The sequence below is a fragment of the Odocoileus virginianus genome, unplaced genomic scaffold, assembly GCF_023699985.2.
Source record: "Odocoileus virginianus isolate 20LAN1187 ecotype Illinois unplaced genomic scaffold, Ovbor_1.2 Unplaced_Contig_7, whole genome shotgun sequence".
Classification (NCBI taxonomy): Eukaryota; Metazoa; Chordata; class Mammalia; order Artiodactyla; family Cervidae; genus Odocoileus; species Odocoileus virginianus.
Window position 1 is genome coordinate 976,236 of NW_027224324.1, and position 21,517 is coordinate 997,752.

At 41.7% G+C, this 21,517-nt stretch overlaps 1 protein-coding gene and 1 long non-coding RNA gene across 2 annotated transcripts in view; both read left to right on the top strand.

Annotated features, from left to right (window-relative positions):
* The window catches only part of LOC139033889 (uncharacterized), a 53,591-nt gene that overhangs the window by 26,688 nt on the left and 5,386 nt on the right, over positions 1 to 21,517 (top strand). The gene's annotated exons all lie outside the window — the stretch shown is intronic.
* On the top strand, positions 20,327 to 20,707 carry SMIM43 (small integral membrane protein 43). The gene has a single exon (XM_070463851.1). The coding sequence runs from the start codon at positions 20,417 to 20,419 to the stop codon at positions 20,606 to 20,608; it is 192 nt and encodes a 63-aa protein (XP_070319952.1). The 5' UTR covers positions 20,327 to 20,416; the 3' UTR covers positions 20,609 to 20,707.

The window sequence follows — 21,517 nt, forward strand, 5'->3', positions numbered from 1 at the left end:
AAAACCTTCCCACCAGCTGCACAAGCTGCAAATTATATCCACATGATCAACTAGGCAGACTCTGTGTCTATGGAATATATGAAAGGACATTGACAGCTCCCTCATAAGAAAACGTGCTAGTTCTGATAGCTGTGGACATTGGAAGCAAGAACACACAGGAGCAGGACCAGTTTAGTATTTGAGCTGCCCCCACAGCAATTTCAGGGACCAGCACCGTGTTGGAGGGCATCCTAGGGAGAGATCAATTTCTGAGCCTTTGGAGTGGGAGCACTGACTCCAAGACCCTAGACTAGGAGAGAACTAACCCTGGGGGTATCAGATAGTGAGGACTCACACAAAGGAAACCACTTGAATACAAGACCTGGCATCACCCAACCACCAGTAGCACCCTGTGCAGGACGCCTCATCTAAACAACAAACAAAACAAAAATACAAACCCAATCATCAGCAGACAGGATTACCACCTCACTCAGCCTTGCCCATCAGAGGAAAAACAAACAAACAAAAACTCAGTACAAATCTCACCCTATATGAAGCTCACACAAACCACTGTACCAACCTTAGGAGGACAGAAACCAAAAGGAAGAAAGAATTCAACCTTGAAGCCTGGGAAAAGGAGACCTCAAACACAATAAGTTTAAAAAAAAAAAAAAAAAAAAAGAAAAGGCAGAGAAATACTACACAAATGAAGGAACAAACTAGAAACACAGAAGTCCAAATAAATGAAGAGGAAATAGGCAAACTACCTGAAAAAGAATTCAGAATAATGATAGTAAAGATGATCAAAAACCTTGAAAACAGAATGGAGAAAATGCAAGAATCAATTAACAAAGACCTAGAAGAATTAAAGAGTAAAACATACACAGACAAACAGCACAATTACTGAAATTAAAAATACTCTAGAAGGAATCAATAGCAGAATATCTGAAGCAGAAGAACGAATCAGTGAGCTGGAATTTAAAATGATGGAAATAACGTCTGAAGGACGGAAAAAAGGAAAAAGAATGAAAAGAACTGAGGATAGTCTCAGAGACCTCTGGGACAATATCAAATGCACCAACATTCGAATTATAGGGGTCCCAGAAGAAGAGAAAAAGAAAGGTATGAGAAAATTTTTGAAGAGATTATAGTTGAAAATTTCCCCAACATGGAAAAGGAAATAGTCAATCAAGTCCAAGAGGTGCAAAGAGTCCCATACAGGATAAACCCAAGGAGAAACACACCAAGACACATACTAATCAAACTAACAAAGATTAAACACAAAGAAAGAATATTAAAAGCAGCAAGGGAAAAGCAACAAGTAACATACAAGGGAAACCCCATACATTTAACAGCTGATCTTTCAGCCAGAACCTGTGCAGGCCAGAAGGAGATGACAGTATATAAAGTACTGAAAGCAAAAGATAAACAACCAAGATTACTGTACTCAGCAACGGTCTCATTCAAAATTAATGGAGAAACCAAAAGCTTTTCAGACAAGCAAAAGTTAAGAGAATTAAGTACCACTAAACCAGCTTTACAACAAATGTTAAAGGGACTTACATAGTCAAGAAATACAAAAGAAAAAAAGATCTCCAAAATCAAACCCCAAGCAGTTAAGAAAATGGCAATAGGAACATACATATCAATAATTATTTTAAATATAAACAGATTAAAGGCTCCAACCAAAAGATACAGACTGGCTGAATGGATACAAAAACAAGAAATGCACTTCAGACCTAAAGACACATATATGAGAGGATGGAAAAATATATTCCATGCAAATGGGAAGCAAAAGAAAGCTGGAGTAGCAATCCTCATATCAGACAAAATAGACCTTAAAATAAAGAATATTACAAGAGATAAGGAAGGACACTACATAATGATCAAGGGATCAATCCAAGAGGAAGACATAACAATTTTAAGTATCTATGCACCCAAATAGGACCACCTCGATACATAAGACAAACACTAACAGACATAAAAGGAGAAACTGACAGTAACACAATAATAGGAGGAGACTTTAACACCCCCCTTACACCTATGGACACATCATCAAAACAGCAAATTAATAAGGAAACACAAGTCTTATATCATATATTAAATGAGATGAATCTCATTGATATCTTCAGGACATTCCATCCAAATGCAGAAGAAAACACCTTCCCCTCGAGTGCACGTGAAACATTCTCCAGGATAGACCACATCTTGGGTCACAAATTAAACCTCATTAAACTTAAGAAAATTGAAATCATATCAAGTATCTTCTCCAACCACAACGCTGTGAGACTAGATATCAATTACAAGAAAAAAAGCTGTAAGAAACACAAGCACATGGAGATTAAACAATACATTTCTAAATAACCAACAGGTTACTGAAGAAATCAAAAGGTAAATCAAAAAATTTCTAGAAACAAATGACAATGAAAACATGACAACACAAAACCTATGGGATGCAGCAAAAGCAGTTCTAAGAGGGAAGTTTATAGCAATACAATCCTACCTCAAGAAACAAGAAAAAACATCAAATAGACAACCTAACTTTACACCTAAAACAACTGGAAAAAGAAGAACAAAAAAACCCCAAAATTAGTAGAAGGAAAGAAATCATAAAGATCTGAGCAGAAATAAGTGTAAAAGAAATGATAGAAACAATAGTAAAGGTTAATAAAAGTAAAAGTTGGGTTTTGGAGAAGATAAACAAAATTAACCAAACTCATCAAGAAAAAGAAAGAAGGATCAAATCAAAAAAATTAGAAATTAAAAAGGAGAGGTTACAACAGACAATGCAGAAATACAAAGGATTATGAGACTATTATGAACAACTATATGGCAATAAAATGGATAACCTGGAATAAATGGACAGATTCTTAGAAAAGTTCAATCTTACAAGACTGAACCAGGAAGTAATAGAAATTTGAACAACCCAGTTATAAGCACTGAAATTGAAGCTGTGATTAAAAATTTCCCCAAAAAACAAGAGGCCAGGGCCAGATGGCTTCACAGGAGAATTCTATTCAAACATTTAGAGAAGAGCTAATGCCTATCCTTCTAAAACTCTTTCAAAAAATTGCAGAGGAAGGAACACTTCCAAACTCATTCTACAAGGCCACCATCACCCTGATACCAAAACCAGAAAAGACAACACACAAAAAGAAAACTACAGGCCAATATCACTGATGAACATAGATGCAAAAATCCTCAAAAATTTTTAACAAGGAGAATTCAGCAACATATCAAAAAGCTCATACACCATGATCAAGTTAGGTTTATTCCAGGAATGCAAGGATTCTTCAATATATATGCAAATCAATTAATGTGATACACCATATTAACAAATTAAAAAATAATAATCATATAGTCATCTCAATAGATGCAGAAAAAACCTTTGACAAAATTCAGCACCCATTTATGATTAAAGCTCTTCAAAAAATGGGCATAGAAGGAACCTACCTCAATGTGGTAAAGGCCATATATGATAAGCCTGCAGCAAACATTATTCCCAATGGTGAAAAATTGAAAGCATCAAAGATGGTAGTAATAACCCTATATGTGAGACAGAAAAAGAGACACAGATGTATAGAACAGTCTTTTGGACTCTGCAGAAGGCGAGGGTTGGATGATCTGAGAGAATAGCATTGAAACATGTATATTGTTTCAAACACATATTGTCATATGTGAAACAGATCACCAGTCCAGGTTTGATGCATGAGACAGGGTGCTCAGGGCTGGTGCACTGGGATGACCCAGAGGGATGGGATGGGGAGGGAGGTGGGAGTGGGGTTCAGGATGGGGAACACATGTAAACCCATGGCTGATTCATATCAATGTATGGCAAAAAAACCACCACAATATTGTAAAGTAATTAGCCTCCAACTAAAGTAAATAAAAGAAAATAAAGAAAAGGAAAGATAGTCCCATTTGAATGCAGAGTTCCAAAGAATAGCTAGGAGAGATAAGAAAGCCTTTCTCAGTGATCAATGCAAAGAAATAGAGGAAAACAACAGAATGGGAAAGACTAGAGATCTCTTGAAGAAAATTAGAGATCTCAAGGGAACATTTCAGGCAAAGGTGGGTTCGATAAAGGACAGAAATGGTATGGACCTAACTGAAGCAGAAGATATTAAGAACAGGTGGCAAGAATACACAGAAGAACCGTACAAAAATCTTCACGAGCCAGATAATCACAATGGTGTGATCACTCACTTAGAGCCAGACATCCTGGAATGCAAAGTCAAGTGGGCCTTAGAAAGCATCACTATGAACAAAGCTCTTGGATGTGATGGAATTCCAGTTGAGCTATTTCAAATCCTGAAAGATGATGCTGTGAAAGTGCTGCACTCAATGTGCCAGCAAATTTGGAAAACTCAGCAGTGGCCACAGGGCTGGAAAAGGTCAGTTTTCATTCCAATCCCTAAGAAAGGCAATCCCAAAGAATGCTCAAACTACCACACAATTGTACTCATCTCACACATTAGTAAAGTAATGCTCAAAATTCTCCAAGCCAGGCTTCAGCAATACGTGAACTAAGAACTTCCAGATGTTCAAGCTGGTTTTAGAAAAGGCAGAGGAACCAGAGATCAAATTGCCAATATCCGCTGGATCATCGAAAAAGCAAGAGAGTTCCAGAAAAACATCTATTTCTGCTTTATTGACTACGCCAAAGCCTTTGACTGTGTGGATCACAATAAACTGTGGAAAATTCTGAAAGAGATGGGAATACCAGACCACCTGACCTGCCTCTTAAGAAACCTGTATGCAGGTCAGGAAGCAACAGTTAGAACTGGACATGGAACAACAGACTGGTTCCAAATAGGAAAAGGAGTATGTCAAGGCTGTATATTGTCACCCTGCTTATTTAACTTATATGCAGAATACATCATGAGAAACTCTGGGCTGGAAGAAGCACAAGCTGGAATCAAGATTGCCGGGAGAAATATCAATAACCTCAGATATGCAGATGACACCACCCTTATGGCAGAGAGTGAAGAGGAACTGAAAAGCCTCTTGATGAAAGTGGAAAGAGGAGAGTGAAAAAGTTGGCTTAAAGCTTAACATTCAGAAAACTAAGATCATGGCATCTGGTCCCATCACCTCATGGAAATAGATGGGAGACAGTAGAAACAGTGTCAGACTTTATTTTTTTGGGTCTCCAAAATCACTGTGGATGGTGACTGTAACCATGAAATTAAAAGACACTTACTCCTTGGAAGGAAAGTTATGACCAACCTAGATAGCATATTAAAAAGCAGAGACATTACTTTGCCAACAAAGGTCCATCTGGTCAAGGCTATGGTTTTTCCAGTGGTCATGTATGGATGTGAGAGTTGGATGGTGAAGAAAGCTGAGCACCGAAAGAATTGATGCTTTTGAACTGTGGTGTTGGAGAAGACTCTTGAGAGTCCCTTGGACTGCAAGAAGATCCAACCAGTCCATCCTAAAGGAGATCAGTCCTGGGTGTTCATTGGAAGGACTAATGCTGAAGCTGAAACTCCAATACTTTGGCCACCTCATGCGAAGAGTTGACTCATTGGAAAAGACCCTGATGCTGGGAGGGATTGGGGGCAGGAGGAGAAGGGGACGACAGAGGATGAGATGGCTGGATGGCATCACCGACTCGATGGACATGGGTTTGGGTAAACTCCAGGAGTTGGTGATGGACGGGGAGGCCTGGCGTGCTGCAATTCATGGGATCGCAAAGAGTCGGACACAACTGAGTGACAACTGAACTGAACTGAACTGAAAATAAATAAATTTACGAAAGAAAAATGAGTCTTAAAAAAAAAACAAACTGAAAGCATCACCCCTAAGATCAAGAATAAGACAAGGGTGTCCACTTTCAACTATCATTCAACATAGTTCTGGAAGTCCTAGCTACAGCAATCAGAGAAGAAAAAGAAATAAAAGGAATCCAGATTGGAAAAGAAGAAGTAAAGCTCTCACTGTTTGCAGATGACATGATACTGTACATAGAAAACCCTAAAGATAGTATCAAAAAATTACTAGAGCTAATCAGTGACTTTAAGAAAGTCGCAGGATACAAAATCAATACACAGAAATCACTTGCATTTCTATATACTAACAATGAAAAAAAAATCAGAGAGAAATTAAGGAATCAATCCCATTCACCATTGCAACAAAAAGAATAAAATATCTAGGAATAAACTTACCTAAGGAGACAAAAGAACTGTACACAGAAAATTATAAGACACTGATGAAAGAAATCAAAGACAACATAAACAGATGGAGAGATATTCCATGTTCCTGGGTAGGAAGAATCAATATTGTGAAAATGACTATACTACCAAATGCAATCTACAGATTCAGTGTGATCCATATCAAATTATCAATGTCATTTTTCACAGAACTAGAACAAAAAATTTCACAATTCATATGGAAACACAGAAGACCCTGAATAGCCAAAGCAGTCTTGAGAAAGAAGAATGGAGCTAGAGGAATCAACCTTCCTGACCTCAGATTATACTACAAAGCTACAGTCATCAAGACAGTGTGGTGCTGGCACAAAGACAGAAATATAGATCAATGGAACAAGATAGAAAGCCCAGAGATAAATCCATGCACCTATGGATACCTTGTTTTTGACAAAGAAGGCAAGAATATACAATGGGACAAAGACAACCTCTTCAATAAATGGTGCTGGGAAAACTGAACAGCTACATGCAAAAGAATGAAATTAGAACACTTCCTAACACCATACATAAAGATAAACTCAAAATGGATTAAAGACCTAAATGTAAGATCAGAAACTATAAAACTCTTATAGAACATAGGCAGAACACTCAATGACATAAATCAAAGCAAGATCCTCTATGACCCACCTCCTAGAGTAATGGATATAAAAACAAAAGTAAACAGGTGGGACCTGTTTAAGCTTAAAAACTTTCTCACAGCAAAGGAAACTATAAGTGAGGTGAAAAGACAACCCGCAGAATGGGAGAAAATAATAGCAAATGAAGCAGCTGAAAGGATTAATTTCTAAAATATATAAGCAGCTCATACAACTCAATACCAGAAAAACAACCCAATCAAAAAGTGGGGAAAAGACCTAAACAGACATTTCTCCAAAGAAGACATACAGATGGCTAACAAAAGCATGAAAGATGCTCAACATTGCTTATTATTCAGTTCAGTCCAGTTGCTCAGTCGTGTCCGACGCTTTGTGACACCGTGAACCGCAGGCCTCCCTGTCCATCACCAACTCCTGGAGTTTACCCAAACCCATGTCCATCGAGTCGGTGATGCCATCCAGCCATCTCATCCTCTGTCGTCCCCTTCTCCTCCTGCCCCCAATCCCTCCCAGCATCAGGGTCTTTTCCAATGAGTCAACTCTTCGCATGAGGTGGCCAAAGTATTGGAGTTTCAGCTTCAGCATTAGTCCTTCCAATGAACACCCAGGACTGATCTCCTTTAGGATGGACTGGTTGGATCTTCTTGCAGTCCAAGGGACTCTCAAGAGTCTTCTCCAACACCACAGTTCAAAAACATCAATTCTTCAGTGCTCAGCTTTCTTTACCATCCAACTCTCACATCCATACATGACTACTGGGAAAACCATAGCCTTGACCAGATGGACCCTTGTTGGCAAAGTGATGTCTCTGCTTTTGACTATGCTACCTAGGTTGGTCATAATTTTCCTTCCAAGGAGTAAGTGTCTTTTAGTTTCATGGCTGCAGTCACCATCCACAGTGATTTTGGAGCCCAAAAAAATAAAGTCTGACACTGTTTCCACTGTTTTCCCATCTATTTCCCATGAAGTGATGGGACCAGATGCCATGATCTTAGTTTTCTGAATGTTGAGCTTTAAGCCAACTTTTTCACTCTCCTCCTTATTATTAGAGAAATGCAAATCAAAACTACAATGAGATATCACCTCACACCAGTCAGAATGGCCATCATCAAAAAGTCTACAAACAATAAATGCTAGAGAGGGTGTGGAGAAAAGGGAACACTCTTGCACTGTTGGTGGGAATGTAAATAAATTGATACAGCCACTATGGAAGACGGTATGGAGATTCCTTAAAAAACTAGGAATAAAACCACACCATATAACCGAGGAACCCCACTCCCAGGCATATACCCTAAGGAAACTAAAATGGAAAAAGTCACATGTATCCCATTGTTCATTGCAGCACTATTTACAATAGCTAGAACATGGAAGCAACTTCAATGTCCATCAACAGATGAATGGATAAAGAAGTTGTGGTACATATACACAATGGAATATTACTCAGCCATAAAAAGGAACACATTTGAGTCAGTTCTAATGAGGTGGATGAACCTAGAACCTATTATACAGAGTGAAGTAAGTCAGAAAGAGAAATATATTCTAATGCATATATACGGAATCTAGAAAAATGGTACTGAAGAATTTATTTGCAGGGCAGCAATGGAGAAGCATAGAGAATAGACTTATGGACTTGGGGAGAAGGGAGGAGAGGTTGACATGTGTGGAGAGAGTGACATAGAAACTTACATTACCATGTGTAAAATAGATAGCCAACGGGAATTTGCTATATGTCTCAGAAACTCAAACAGGGGCTTTGTATCAACCTAGAGGGGTGGGGTGGGGAGGGAGATGGGAGGGAGGTTCAAAAGGGAGGGGATATATGTATACCTATGGCTGATTCATGTTGGTGTTTGACAGAGAACAGCAAAATTCTGTAAAGCAAAGTATTACTTTGCCAACAAAGGTCTGTCTTGTCAAAGCTATGGTTTTTCCAGTAGCCATGTATGGGTGTGAGATTTGGACTATAAAGAAAGCTGAGCACCGAAGGATTGATGCTTTTGAACTGTGGTGTTGGAGAAAACTCTTGAGAGTCCCTTGGTCTGAAAGGAGATCAAAGCAGTCAATTCTAAAGGTAATCAGTCCTGAGTATTTATTGGAAGGACTGATGCTGAAGCTGAAACTCCAATACTTTGGCCACCTGATGCAAAGACCTGAATCATTGGAAAAGACCCTGATGCTGGGCAAAATTGAAGGCAGGAGGAGAAGAGAACGACAGATGATGACGTGGTTGGATGGCATCACTGAGCTGACAGAGATGATTTTGAGCAGACTCTGGGAGTTGTTGATGGACAGGGAAGCCTGGCGTGCTGCGGTCCATAGGGTCGCAAAGAGTCGAACACAAATGAGCGACAGAACTGAACTGAATTGAATAGGCTTTTCTATTGAATTTGCTATACTGGCATTCATATCATGCTGCTTTTACCTCATATATGTATTCTATGATACACATTTGATTAGAATGTCATAAATTATGAATTCTGATAAACAATTATTAGATGACTTTTAGTTGGCACTAATGTCCCCAAACAACACACACAGGAGATATGCAGCAAGGCTTAATGGGAAGTCTTACATCTAAGACACAGGAGAAGAGCACACAGGATTTCTCCATATGTCATCTTGCCATTAGAGGCATTTAGACCTAGGACCCCATTTATGTAAAATTACGGCGCTGAGAATGGACATAAATCATTTGTTTAACTATGTAGCAACAGGGGCTTCCTAGAGGTGAGATGACTTTCTTAGAAAAGAGAACTAGTTGGAGCTTAGTGAGGTTGACCTCAGCTGGAAGCTACTTCCCAATATTTTTAGCTGAATCATTGCTAGGCTGTCTAATGGGGCAGGGAGATAGAGCCACTGAAGCCTTTCAGCAGACAAAGGGTATGTTCCTTGTCACCTAAATAGTAAAATTTACTAGAAATATATTTCTTGATGAGATGTGCAGGGGAGAATACATTATGGTTTCCTCATTAAAGGAGTTGTTTAAAGGATTATTCATTTGGCAAAGTACAGTATTGAGATTAGGACTAGGTAAGAGATACGGCTTTCTTGTTGAAATGGGAGGAAATTTGGAAAGAGGAGTATGAGAAGAGACCCTTAACATTGGAAGGTGAAAGATACCAGTCTCAAAAAGCTACATGCTGTATGTTTCCAACTATATGACATTCTGGAGAAGACAAAACTGTGGAGACTGAAAAGATCAGTGATTGCCAGGGTAAAGGTGGGAGAGAGAGGAGTAAACAGGCAGAAGACAGAGGATTTTTAGGTTAGGGAAACTATCCTGTATGATAGTGTCATGGTGAATACATGTCATTATTTTCGTTAAAATCCACTGAATGTCCAATGTGAAGAGTGAACTTTAATGTGAACTGTGGACCATGGGTGGTAGTGCGTCCCTGCGTATTCAGCACTTGTAACAAAGGGAGCCCTCTGGTGGCGGGTACTGATGGTGGGGCTTGCTGTGCCAGTGTTGGGGCCAGGGGTGTATGGAACTGTACTCTTCTAGTCAGGTTTACTTTGTATCTGAAACTGCTCTTAAAAACAGTCTGTTTTTTAAAAGAGAGAAAGAGAGAGATCCTTGGTGACGGGCATCTTCCTAGGCAAACGATTTTAGGAAAATGTAAGTGGAAGTTGAAGATCTGTACATGACCACCAAAACCATCCATGCTCGTGTGCCATTTAGAAAATCTTCATGTATCCTTAAGCATAACTGAAACCTAGTTTGAAGATTTGGTTTAAGGTTATGGGAGATGAATAGACACAGAAATGTAGTATGAAAAATGAGTTATTCATTGAACAAATGGTTTGGGGAAAACAGTGTAGTCATATGGAAAAAATATGGGTGGATCTCTACCTTACCCTTCACCAAAAATTAAATTCTGGATGTAACAACAGTTTAAACATCAGGAGAAAAAGCTATAAATGTAATAGCAGAAACATGACCTGGAGACACTGCCAGATGTGATTAGTGAGGTAGGCAGTGAATCACACAGTGGGTTTATGTAATCACAGATCAGCACTGCCGCTGCTGTGTTACCATCCTGACGTGTGAAATAGTAATGAGAATAACAGTTAACTTTTATTGGCACTTACCACTTTTTTGGAAGTGTTCTAAGCTCTTAATAGGTATTAATCCATTTAATTTTCACCACAACCCGAAGCTGAGGGTATCATTCCTACCTCCATTTTACAGATGAGGCAACTAAGTCACAGAGTTGAAGTCATGCTGGTCAGGGAAGCCAAGACTTATTAATTCAAGCAGCCTGGCTTTAGAACCCAGGAACTTAATCACCATACTCGATTATGAAGCAATGCTTAATTCTATGTGCTTTTAAAACATGTTAGATACATAGACTAATATTAGATTTTGAGAGACTTGTATCCACAGCAGTAAGTTTAAACAATTTGTGCATTTATTTTCTAAAGAAAAGAAAGCTTTGGGAAAAGAGTGTTTTTCATTAAAAAGATAATTATTTTATCCTTTATGTATTTCAGTAACTGGAGAGTATAATTTTAACATCCTTGCAAGGTTTATTTCACAAGTTAATTTCATGGTATTTATTTTTAAAAAATCACAGTGTGTAGACTTGTTTTAGAAACACACTGCCATTAAGCATGAACTGTTTAACAAACATGATTATCAATAGTTTGATGAGCAAACTGTTGTTTTTAAATTAATATTCTGCTTGTGTTGAGGTGGAGTGCAAATGTTGTCCCATTATTTCCTTGGTAGGGTAAACCTCACTGGAAAAGCATGAATACCAAATAGCACCCCAAATACACTAGCTTTATAATGTGATGTGATGTGATGTGAAGTCGCTCAGTCGTGTCCGACTCTCTGCGACCCCACGGACTGTAGCCTACCAGGCTTCTCCACCCATGGGATTTTCCAGGCAAGAATACCAGAGTGGGTTGCCATTGCCTTCTCCAAGCTTTATAATACTGTCATTAAATGATTATTGTAACATTAAAGATAATATATTGATATAATAATGGACTGTCAACTGCTTAATAACAAAAGCACTCAATACTCTTTAGTATTAAATAATCTTTATGATGAGATCAATTTTGGTTCAAAATTAGATAAAAACTAATAAAACCTTTTTCTTGGGGTGCTGGGTATTTAGAAAGCTTCATTTTTAAGCCTGTGCAATGGAGTTTTACTCATTCTAATCTCAAAGAGAAGAAACACAATGCCTGCAGTTGCACTGACATGAAGTCCATCCTCAGCATCTTATCTGGGAGGTCTTCTTAATATAATAATCCTTCTCACACATCCTTTTTATTTGGAAATTATTTGGGCTTGATCAGAGAGGTTCAAGAGTTACATGTAATACTCATGGGAAAAAATAATCTTCTTGGCAGCTGATAGAATTCCTGTGGGCAGGAACTTTAAAAGAGAATTTGATAAACTTACAGTTAGAAGCTAGCTCAGATTGGTGCTCAGGTTTCCTGCCTAACAAAGAAAGCAAGTAGGAAAAATGATGACTCTGGGGAAGAAAGGGTTAATAGGAGTGCACACCTGAAGTTGTCCAACAGCCCATCGGGGCCTTTGGGAGCAACAGAGATGTCCAGTGCATGTTTGTTGGCTCCACAGTCTAAATTCTTCCTTCGCTAAGTTCTGCGTTGTTCAGTGATGCTTTGTAGCATGATTTTCCCTTTAGAAGGAACCCAGGCTGTGCTGAGTCCTGCACATAGTGAAAAGAGTGACTGCTTTGGGGAGCCACTGATCTGTTGGTCACATGTGAGAAGCTTTGCTTCCTTAAAGTTAAAAGGAAAAATGTCATGGTGGGGGTTGAGCAATGAGCAGTGGTTCGCTAACCTCTCCTGTTAATATGTCAGGAGCCCTTCCCAGAGCAAACTGCTTTCCTGAAAGAAGGCGCCCTGGGTTCCAAGCCTACTCCATCATCATGGCAACTGGGAGCAATTCACTCAGATAATTTCACTCTTCCACCACCCCTGGTTTGGGCAGTAAAAATGATAAGTCATTTGCATTTTGGGACCAGAAGGGACATGGCTATCATTATGTTCAATCCCCTAATTTAGGAAGCAGAAGCATAGAGAAGTTAAAGACATGCCCAGAGTTACATGGCTCTGCAAGCATGGGATGGTTAGCCAGGCCTTTTGTTTCCCACCAGTGTTCTTTCCACAACAACATAAGAGTTGAAGAAATGTGGAAAAGGAGGAGGAAAATCATACTGGCAAGTATAGCTGAGGCATCAGCAAAAACGACAAAGCTGATAAATGGCTGTTTTCTTCTAGGAACAGACTTTTTCATCCGAAGAAATATACAAGATAGAAGAAAACATGAAGAACCAAAAAATATGTTGGTAGCAGGTGCTGAGTTTTGTATAATGAGTTGTGTGTTCTTCCTTCTCATAGGTGAGAAGAGGGTGGGTGGAGAAGTGCAATTCTTGGTGGTGTCTAGTGACAGTCAGAGCCCGCCTGCTCAGCCATACAGCACATGAAGAGACCATGATTAGGAAGGGCACATGGAAGGGCCAGGTGCACAGCAGCCAACAAGGAGTATACGTTTTTTCCAGATGCCGCAGAGCTTCGTTTTCATTATTGAGTAATCACGGTAATCACATCACTCAGTTCAAGCAACAGTATCCGCAAGAGCAAAAGAAAATCTCATGACGGTATTAGTAGTCTAGTGCCACCAGTGTCACACACATCCTGAGCTTTCTCTTTTTACAGTGTTTCACAGGGCATAGGAAATGATGGGATGATCTCTATACTGCTGAAGTTATAATCTGTAACATTTAAATTCTTCAAAATGTGCCTTAAAGGTTGCTGTCTCCAGGATGCTGCCCTCTTGGTGTTTAGATGCTCAGTTCCTTAAGTTAAAAGAAACTGAATAAAGCAGTACAGAGGCTTTGCCTGTCCCAAGCCAGCAGTCTCCAGCCTGAAGTAACAATTTCTATGGGTAGGTGGCATAGGAGTTTAGAAGAGTCCTCGGATTGGTTCACAGATGACGCAAAAGCCAGAGGGAAGTTGGGTAAGCAGTCATTTGTTGGCTGGTTTATGATGATGATTACAAAAGGAATATCCAGGTATATTTCCTGGTGAAGGCCTAGTCTCTCACCAGGAGTTTCTGTTGTAGAGTCCAACCAGCATTTACGATAGCAGGCCTTCTAATATGACATATCACAGAGGCAATAATACCAGGCCTATACCTTAACCGCTGTGGAACTGGCCTCTCTAAATACAGAAAACCCCGAGGAAAATTATTTTTCACATATACTAAATAGCAGTGTGATTTTCTGCATTAAGAATAGTCAACTCCTCAGGAAATAGTTCTTTAGGAAGGATATGTACATGCCTTCTTATAACGTACAGTCAAAGTAGATTATTTAAATACTTTAGATCATGTGGTAAAGCTCTTGTTTTACTCAAAATAAAACATATTTATATGGGTGGTAAACACATAGAATAGAATATATATTAGTCAAAGATCTCTAGAGAAACAGCAGAAAATAGGAGATCTAGTGAGATAAAGACAGATAGATATAGTTTATTATAATGAATTGGCTCATGTCATTATGGAGGCTGAGAAGGTCCACAGTCAGTGAGCTAGAGACCCAGAAGAGATGAAGGTGTAGTTCCAGTTTGAAAAACAGCAGGATTCTATTAATAAGAAAGAGATATGAGGTGCTTGGTAGACAACCAGGGATGTCCAAGGTCACTCAGCTAGCAAGAAATAAGGCCAGGACGCGTGTCCAAGCCCATCAGGCTGGCAACACCGTACAGTGTATAGTGCAGGGACGGGTATACTGGACTGGGGCCCAGGTCTGCCACCGCCAGTCTGCACCCCTGTGTCTATGTGTGCCTGGAGGACGGCTTGGACCCCCAGATCTGGGAATGCAGGCCCTACTTGTTGGGTTGTCAGAGCTCACAAGGTGGCATTTCACTAGGGGAGTATGCATGACAACCAATTCTACTTTTCCCTAATTCTTTTTTCCCCTGGGGCAATCCAGTTTTAGCCTGGTGTATGTACATTATTCTGCAAGCCTACAGCTCTGATCATTATCAGCTCACATAGAAGCTTGCAGACCTTCCATTAGTGGTGACAGTTTCACCACTGTCATTATTAAAGTTGTGCTGAACAAAGGGCATATTGCTTTCTATAATGCTCAGGCGTTTCATTTTGCCGCATGACATGGTAATGATCAAGTCTAGGGTCAGTCACAGTCACATCAGCTTTCTCCAATGTTCCTGCTAACTTGCTGGAAAGAGTCTGAATTAAAGAAATAGCATTTGGATGTTACCACATCTGTCACTTAATATTTTTCTTTTTTAATATTAGACAGACTTGGGTATCTTCCTTTGTGTTTTGAGACATTTGAAGCTAAGGACAGGATCTAGAGTTGCTGTTGTGATTGTTTCCATAGAATTATTCTTAGTGGTGAATCCTGGATACATGGTCTACCACATAGCATGATCTCCAACATGCCCCTCAAATAAATTTCGCCCATAGATTTCCTTCCCTCCCTTCTAAACTTCCTTCCTTCCCTCCTTCTGACTCACTGGAATTTCTAAATGTTTATATCAGATTTAAGCAGCCCATCATGCACATTTTATGTATTGCCTTATAGCTCATTTTGTAAGCATTGCAAAACTGCCCAGCTCATTCTTTTTGGGATGGAATGGGGGAAGAGATGAGGGTGTTGGAATGTTACAGTTACTGTTGATTAACTTTAGATGACTCGCCATGATAGAACAACTCACTTTTCTCTCCTACAGTAGTGAACATTCTCATAGATTTTCTAATTCTGATCGTGAGGGTTTTAGGGATGATAAAGTATGTAAAAGGCAATACCAGAGAGGCCCAGATGAATATGGTGTTATATCTGTATGTGAGGCAGGGGCAAGGGAGATGAGGCATCGAAGGAACATGGATAGTTTGGAGCCATTCAGAGTTGCCAGGATCACTAGGACAGATTCAGGCCCTGACTAGCTAGGACAGAGCTGCTTAGGGCTTGGAAACTTCCCTAGAGCATGGACCTCATTCCCAGCACACACACGCGCACTTTAAAAGACATTCCATCTAAGCAGAAACCAACGACCCAATTTGTATGGTCCACAGTATCTGTTACTTAAAGACCCAGTGTTACTAATCATGATCAATAATACATTTTGAGGCCATGGTACAAAATATTTTTTTCATTTCCTTTGGATATATTTCAGGCCAAATTGAGTCAGCCTTGTGAAGCTACCTGCAAATGTCTTTTTCTCTAGTCTCCTAGTCTTATCCTGCCTTTGTATTAGGGAAGTTGCTTCTAACTAGCGGGTACGCCCAGTAGGTAGGCCCCATCCTGGGATCTTGACAGATTTTACAGCCCTTTCTGAGTGTCTTCTTAGGGCTCCACACTCTTTAGAGACACACAGTTACAGGGCAGCCTCTTCTGTTACTGTTAATCACTTCCCATAAACACCTTTGATGCTCCTTATGATAAAAGACCCCCCCTTGCTTTCAGAGGTGAGGGTGAGGAAGAACAAAGGAGGCAAAGGGATGGAGAGCCCCATCCTGCTACACACCATGGATGTCCATAGGCAAGGACTTGGAGCAGTTGTTTTGAGACTCATGAAGAGGGGATGGAGGAGTTGAAATTGTGCCTCTGAGTGGTGGATGAGGCTGGCTGTGTTATTAAAGGATATGCAGGTCCCCTCTGTGGGCAGTGCTATTCCACCTTACCAGTGTGTGCACCAGGGCTTTCTCTTCAAATGATGGAACTGGTCAAGCTCTTATCTACAGCGAGTGTCCTTCTGGTTTTTAAAATTCATGGATTTGCTTTCTGAGGATTTCTATTGAATGCATATTTAGGCGGAGAAAGATGGTGTCTTATTCCTATGGAGTCACTTGTAATAATATGAACTGAAATTGAGACCATCTTATGAGATATATAAATATGACCAGAGGCTAAAAAACATTGGGAGCATCTAATAAATGTAATATGTTATTTTTGTGGCAGCAATATTATTTTAAATACAAATTTTATTGAGAGTGAATATGAGGATTTATTAGTCAATATTTATAAATTCATTTAAGCTGCTGAGATAAATGGATAATCTAAATAGTTACAGTTAGGAAGGCTGAAGTGGATTTGAGTTTGGTGACATAAAATCCTTATTTCTTGGCCTCTTTCCTCGGCATTCTGTAGGGAAACACTGGTTCATTTGAAGCTTCAACCTTCAAGATTTCAAAGGAAGGAGATGAGATATGTGTAAGCAGAAGGAATGTGTCTCTTTGTTTCTTTCAAGTTTGACACTCAAAAAGAAAAAAACAGTCATTGATTTGACAGTCAAAGACAAGAAAAGAGCACTTTCCCCCATGAAATAAATAAGGGTTGGGAATGCAGCCTACCGCTTACCAGCTGTGTGGTCTTGGGCAGGTCGCTTAACCTCTGTGTGCCTCAATGTCCATCCTTTAACAGCTTGACTATCCAGTGGCAATGTGCCAAGTGGCATATACCTTTTCTACCAGACACCTTGTTGATTATGAGTGCTTGACATATGCAAAGTGTGTACGTCATATTTCCTTTTTCAGTCAGTATTCTCATCTGCAAGCTGTCATTAACCACTAATGCTTTTCTGCAATAAAGAGATTTACTGGAAAGCCAGTGGGGGTTCAGAGAATAGGAAAGAGGCAGTTTAGAAAAAGGGCAGGAGTCAAGGATGCCACAGACGCAGCAGCAAGAGCCATGCCTGTCACTCCGGGAGCTGGTCTGGCCTGGGAGCCCCTCTGCCCCATAATGCATCTGACCTCCAAACATTTTGTCCTGTCCCATCTGCTCTCAAGCTTCAGAGTCCTGGAACCAAGGAAACATGGGTGAGATCCTGGCAAGGCTCTTCCTGCCCTCCCTTCACTGGATCAGGAGTGAGTAGAAGATGTATCTGACCTACTTGATTTCCACAGTGGGAGGTGGCAATAGAAAGCAGTCACTAGGATCTGTCCTTTTGCCAACAGTACATAAAATAGAGAATTCTACCGGTAGGAATATGTGGTGCCTAGAGCAGAGGTGTGTGGATTCTGGGTAGTCAAAAAAAAAAAAAAAAAATCACAGCTATCTGCTTTACTCATGTAAGACTTCAGATTTTCCTCAGTAACTCTATGAGGAGTGATATGCTGGTAAATGTTTAACAACTGGCTCTCTGGCCTTGATTTGTAGCACTTGTACATTTCCACAGGGCAAATGCTCCTACTGTGGCCAATTTCAAGCTACCTCCATGACATCAGAGCGGCTGGAGATGCACACTAGTGTACCACTAGGTAACATTTCAGCTGTATAGCTTGGACAGATGTAAATAACCTCCAATGCATAGATGATAGTAAAGTCTGGTGAAGTAATTAGGAAGTGATGAGTTTTGAGTATTCCTTACCTTTGTTAACATAATTTATTTAATTGTAAGTTTATACAATAAGGGAATGACCAGGTGGCTCAAGTGGTAAAGAATCTGCCTGCCGGTGCAGGAGCCACAGGAGACATGGGTTCGATCCCTGGGTTGGGAAGATCCCCTGGAGGAGGAAATGGCAACCCACTCCAGTATTCTTGCCTGGGAAGTCCCATGGACAGAGGAGCCTGGTGGGCTACAGTCCATGGGGTCACAAAGAGTAGGACATGATTGAATACTCATGCATGCACTTAAATGATTTCATTTTTAATGATTGTATTTTAGCACATGGCTTGCAAAATTTTTGAAAAAAACTTTGAGCCAGTTCCAGCATTCTATTGCCCATGAAGTAGATCTGTAATGTTATTGAGATAAACAGATAGAGAGACTTGAGAGATTCCTTACACAGTAAGATGCTTGGTGGAGAGGCCTAGGGCCTGGGGATTTTGCAAAGCGGTAAAATGGGGACTCTCAGCAACAGAATAATAATAGTGTCTTGTCATTTACTTAGCAAAACACATTCTTACTCAACATCCCAATCATTTTTGATCCTCACAACAAACTCAAGAAAAAGGGAAGCAAGATATGTAACAGGTGAGGGGATGGAGAGTCCAAGAGCTGAAGACTCCTGCCATGTGGAGCTGAGACTAGAATTGGGACTTTGAGATTTCCAGTTCGCAGCTTTTTCCATGCCATCCTATTTCTTTGAACCCCCTGCCTTTACTGGGAGAGCCACATATTGCAGACAGCCCATTAAATAATCTGGGATGTTGTATGTCAGCCCTTATTCCCCAAATTCATTTCAGGGGCCTCTCTTGTGTCTTTACAAATAAGGAATGAAATAAAGTCGGAGGCTCACAGAGTGGGCAGTGATGACCCGTTGTGTTAGCAGCTTTGATAGCTGTACACCACGTTGGCCACCAATGTCCCCTACATCGAAGAGGGCTGAGCTGTGAGGCCGATTCAGTACTGCAGGAGTGACAGCGTATGCCTTCTGAAGCCAACTGTTAATGGCGCTACAGCTTCTGCCTCCTTTCGGACCCCGGGGGGAAGTGCCCTCAGCTCTGGGATCCTGGGCTTTGCAGGTTGCTGGCAGAGGGCTGTGCAAACACCCGAGCAGCCCTGTGGGGAAGCCCACACTGGAAGGAACTGAGACCCCCGACAGCCAGCACCACTTGCCAGCCGTGCAAGTGAGCTACCCCGGAAGTGGATTCTCCAGCTCCCGACAAGCCTTCAGAGGACTGCCTCTTGGGCTAACATCTGATGGTAGGCTCCTAAGAAACCCCAAGTCAGAATCACCCAGCAAAGTGCTCCCAAATTATTGACCCACAGAAACTGTGAGCTATGAACAACGTTTATGTTGTTTTGAGCCACTTAGTTCTTGGGTAATTTGTTACACAGTGGTAGATAAACTGGATTTTTTTTTCAGAGCTGTACTGTATGGACTGTGGGTAATCTTAACTACAGAGGGTGGTAGGGGCTTAAGGAAGCATTTTAAGTAAATTGTTTTTTGTGTTGTTTTTGTTTTCCACCAAAGAAATTGGATTCTCAGTCGACCTCAGAGGGCTTCGTACAGTTTAACTAGAAATGCATTTTTCTCTTTAATGCTTTTCTAAATGAGTGCCACTCTATACTGAGGACATTTGCAAGTCTGAAGAGCAAGGCAGCTTGAACTGGCATTCACTCAGGCACCCTTAAGTCATCTCGCAGCCCTTTGGACCCCGCCTTCACTGTCGCTTTTGGGTCTCTGGGCCATAGCTTTGCCTGACCTTTGGGAAAGCCTGGACAAGGGAAAATAACGAAACAAATCTACTAGGAAGGAGAAAGGGTAGAGACCCCACTAGATGTTGGAAGTGGAAATCTTAAAATCATTTGCAAAACATCAGCCCCAACACCCGCTGGGAGGCTGAGCCGTCACCTCTTCTCCCTGTGTCTCCACCCACTGAAGTTCGATCCTAGAAAAATCTGTTCATGTCCCCAAGAGCTCTGCACAGCATCTTGGCGTAGAGAGGCTGTTGTGCCTACTGGGAGGGTGGGAGCCAGGGTTACACCGGCTCCTTGGCGCGTTTCCTCTGAGTTGGACGAGGCTGCGTGTGGACCTCCGAACCGTGGCCCAAGACGAGGCGCCTTTGCGCGGGCGGGAGGAGCCTGGCGGTGGGAACCTGCAGGCGCGCCTCACCGGCAAAGGCAACCCGCGCGGAGCGCGCACGGCCGCTGAGCGCCGGCGCCTCCAGCATGGAGTGGGAGCTCAACTTTCTGCTCTACCTGGCGCTCTTCTTCTTTCTGCTCTTCTTACTTTTCCTCCTGCTCTTCGTGGTCATCAAGCAGCTGAAGAACTCGGTGGCCAATACGGCCGGGGCGCTCCAGCCCGGGCGTCTCTCCCTGCACCGGGAGCCTTGGGGCTTCTCCCGCGAGCAAGCGGTGTGACGGGCGCCGCGCGCACACTGGCGGGAGGGCATGGAACCGTGCGGGCACCGGGCCGGGGCTCGCCTCCATTCTCTGGCCGCACGGCCGCCCGGGTTCTAGGGCCAGGCTCGGCTGCCTCGCTGGCAGGTCCGTTCGGGCATGGGAGCTGTTGGCAAATGGGCGAGTTTCTCTGCTCCTCCGGGAAGCTGAGGGCTCACGGCGCGCTGGGATGTCAGGGATGACGGGTGCCTGGGGTCTGGGCTGGTGGTGTGCTTTTAGGGAGGGACCCTAAGCTTTTCCGGGGCGGGTAGAGATATAGAAAAGAGAGAAGTTCAGCTTTTGAAGCTAGAATGGCTTTGAACACCCGCTAGCTCTTCTTTCCAGTCCAACTGCATTTTTATCTTGTACCCCAGGGATCCAAAACTATTCAGATGATTCAGTCCAGGCACTTTCAAACAAAATCGAATGTCAACCTAACCTTTGGGATAAGAGACAGGAGAAAACAGGCCACACTGGGAGTATTCCACATACTGTTTGAATGTCTGTGCTGTGGTAGACCCTACGTGGGGTTCAAGTGGTGGTGCGCGGGAGAGGGGATTCAGTGGCCCATTTGTTATGGGGTATCTCCCCTTCCTCCTGATCCCTGCTCCTATTCTAGACTCCGACCCTGTAGGTGCCTGCGGATTGCTGCGACGGGTGGGTTTAGAATCAGCAGGAGGGTGAGCATTAAGAGTCGAGTCACTGGGAGATTTCTTGGGGTTACCATGGAGGGCTGAAGAAATGAGGCCATTTACGCGTGGTAGGGCAACAGGGATGGAGAACACGGGAAGATCGAGGCTGACGTTTCTGCCAGACTGTCCTAGGGGGTTAGAATGATGCGCTTAGGCTGTCGTAGGTGATTGGAATGGTTAGATTGACGGGCTGAAGTAA